Source organism: Aplysia californica, unplaced genomic scaffold, assembly GCF_000002075.1.
Source record: "Aplysia californica isolate F4 #8 unplaced genomic scaffold, AplCal3.0 scaffold00008, whole genome shotgun sequence".
Classification (NCBI taxonomy): Eukaryota; Metazoa; Mollusca; class Gastropoda; order Aplysiida; family Aplysiidae; genus Aplysia; species Aplysia californica.
The window spans coordinates 311,854-314,468 of NW_004797278.1; the positions used below are offsets into that span (position 1 = coordinate 311,854).

Here is a 2,615-nt window from a genome sequence, read left to right on the forward strand (position 1 = left end):
CAGGAGGAGTGGCCTTTTGTACAGGTGACCGTTAGAGCAGGTTTGACTGTACTAAACGTACGAGGCACGTCAATCGTCATCAAGCCGAATAGCGTGGTCGACCCTGTGGCACGGGTACTGTCCCCAGAGTTTGTATTGCTCGTCCCCCTCCTTGTACTGTCGCCTCAACATCTGGCACCGCAGACAGTCACAATCGTCCTTCCACTTCTTGGCTACCAGGTAGTTACCTTCGCTCCTGGTGTCGCTGATAGAGCTCTCTTTGGAATATCTCCGCATCCGGACGTGGCTGAGAGTGCTGCTACTCTTTGGGGGTTCTCCGTCTATCAGAGAGCGGGCCGTCTCTGGCTCGGAGGACCCTGCGTGGTGAGGATGGTGGCGATGAGGACGACGTGGTAGAGCGTTGCGATAGACACCCTCGAAACGATTGCTTTTTCCTTTTTCATTTTGGCCGAGAGATGCCCCAAGTGTTAAATCATCCGCTGAGGTTTTTTCAGCGTGTAGAGTCTTTTGGAAAGCAATTTTCTGGTAGCGATGTTTAGCCGGGAAGGCAGTGCCTTTAAATTCGTATTCACGATCTGATGAAGGTGAAATACTCTGGTCGACGGACGGGGAGCCGGGGATGGACGGGAGGCTGCTGAGGGACTTGGACATTTCAGGGTTAAGCTGTTTCAACAGAAAGAAAGATGACTGGATACATTTTTTTGTTTACTGCACAATGAAAAAAGTACAAAATATGTTACATGACACGTCGGCGGTGAACGATGTAGTTTCTGCAATAAGGCAATCAGCCTAAACATTTGTGTCTTGTTTCTCCACCTCTTGTATTAACGAATTCAACAAATATGTTAGAATGACCACCAGCTCCCCCTTCTTCGCATTTGTCAACCCTCTACTCTAACGGTGCCTAAGCTTGGGATATATCTGGGCATATATATAGACTATTAACATGTCTTAGTTTTACCCTCAATACTAAACATTGATAAATTGGGTTTTTTTTCGAACTTTGGATCTCGATGACAGTCTCCAACCGAGCAACACGTAATGGCAGTTCAAAAAGGAAAGCTGGAGACCGATGTAAAACGAACACTGTTGTTGAGTGTAAGTGTAAGCCAAGAATCCTGTTGTGGAAACCAAGTCCCTGAAACTTTACATGAAACTTAAGTAGCCTATCTTGTAAGCTTTGTGGGGTGTTAAACCCTGATAAATACTGACACAGAGCAGTCGATCGTTCAGTCGTACCCCCCCCCCGAAAAAAATGAAATACATATAGAGCATACACATAAACAACAAGGAATTCAGAAATTCTTAGCAGTTCGAGGCATCAAACTGTCCCCTTCGTTTAATGCTAGAAAAATTCTGAAATTATGCAAACTGAGCACGAAAATGTGAAATTATGCGATTCTGTTAATTTTAACAAAGAATGTTTAAGGAAAATAATCAGAAATTGTGCAACAACAAAAAAGATCAAATTTTGCTAAATTATGCGGGGTGCATAAAACCACGGGGACAGATGAAATGGTTACCGCTGCCCATGAGGAGCCGTTTATTATAACACCCTGAGAGTGGTTACTCACAAGCACAGCTCTGATGACACACACTTACTTCGGTGAAGCAAATTTGTTTCCATTTCTTCTTCACTTATGCTTTAACCACTGAGCCAGGGGCTCAATTTTCGAATTTTCAGTGCGTTTTATTGTACCTTAAACTCAAACTTAAACTCAAACTTAAACTCCTGCCCATCATAACCAAAACGAGAATGCGACTCACCCTGAGGTGGAATGTCTTGACAGGGACCGGTTGTCGACGCCGTGCGGCCTGTGAATACGCCGAGCCGCCACTCACTCCGGGCAGCTTGATCGATTTCACGGTATCTGATCGGGTGTACTTTTTCACACTGGTGTCCTCTCGAGCAATGCTGTTTATCTATTGCGGGAACGAAAAAGAATAAGTAAATAAGAAGGCAGGATGTCTGAATAAACTTAATCCAAAGAAAGTAATGAAGTATGAAAAGCCAGTGCGAATACCGACTTATTCAACAGAACCAGGTAGCGACGAATAAGAGAAAAATACACATTTTATCAGTACATAGTACATAATAACTATGGCGCACCCCACCAATTCAGAACCCGAAAGTTGCTTTTGAATTTTACACTTTAAAAAAAATAATTGAGAAATCGTCCTTTTTCTACTAATATTAAGATACACAACTTTTATCCCATCTAGCCCCTAACTCTACATTTTGAAGTGATGGATAGAGAAATTATGCTTAGACGATATACACGTATTTTGTGGCCTTTTAGGAAGCATTTTACATACTTATTTAACAACATTTTACTTTGATAGCTGTCAGTAGGTCTAATATTAAATGCCCTATCTCCTTTCGAAAACTATAGTGGCAAAATCACCACACACAGATACATCCATACACTCATATTATTCATATTCCTACACAGATACCGTACATCCGTACACTCTCATTCATACACAGATACATGATACATCCATGCACTCACAATCACACACATATACATTACATGATACATCCATACACTCACAATTACACACAGATGCATGATACATCCATACACTCACAATCACACACAGATACATTACAT

The 2,615-nt window shown here is 42.2% G+C and overlaps 1 protein-coding gene across 1 annotated transcript in view; it reads right to left on the reverse strand.

The window, feature by feature from the left end:
- Positions 1-11: 11 nt before the first annotated feature.
- The window catches only part of LOC106011644, a 5,391-nt gene continuing 2,787 nt past the window's right edge, over positions 12-2,615 (reverse strand). The window contains exons 2-3 of the mRNA XM_035969569.1: positions 1,768-1,923; positions 12-663 (exon numbers count right to left, since the gene is read on the reverse strand). Of these exons, the coding sequence (XP_035825462.1) occupies positions 70-663; positions 1,768-1,923 (750 nt within the window). The 3' untranslated portion in view covers positions 12-69. The remainder of the gene's footprint in view (positions 664-1,767; positions 1,924-2,615) is intronic.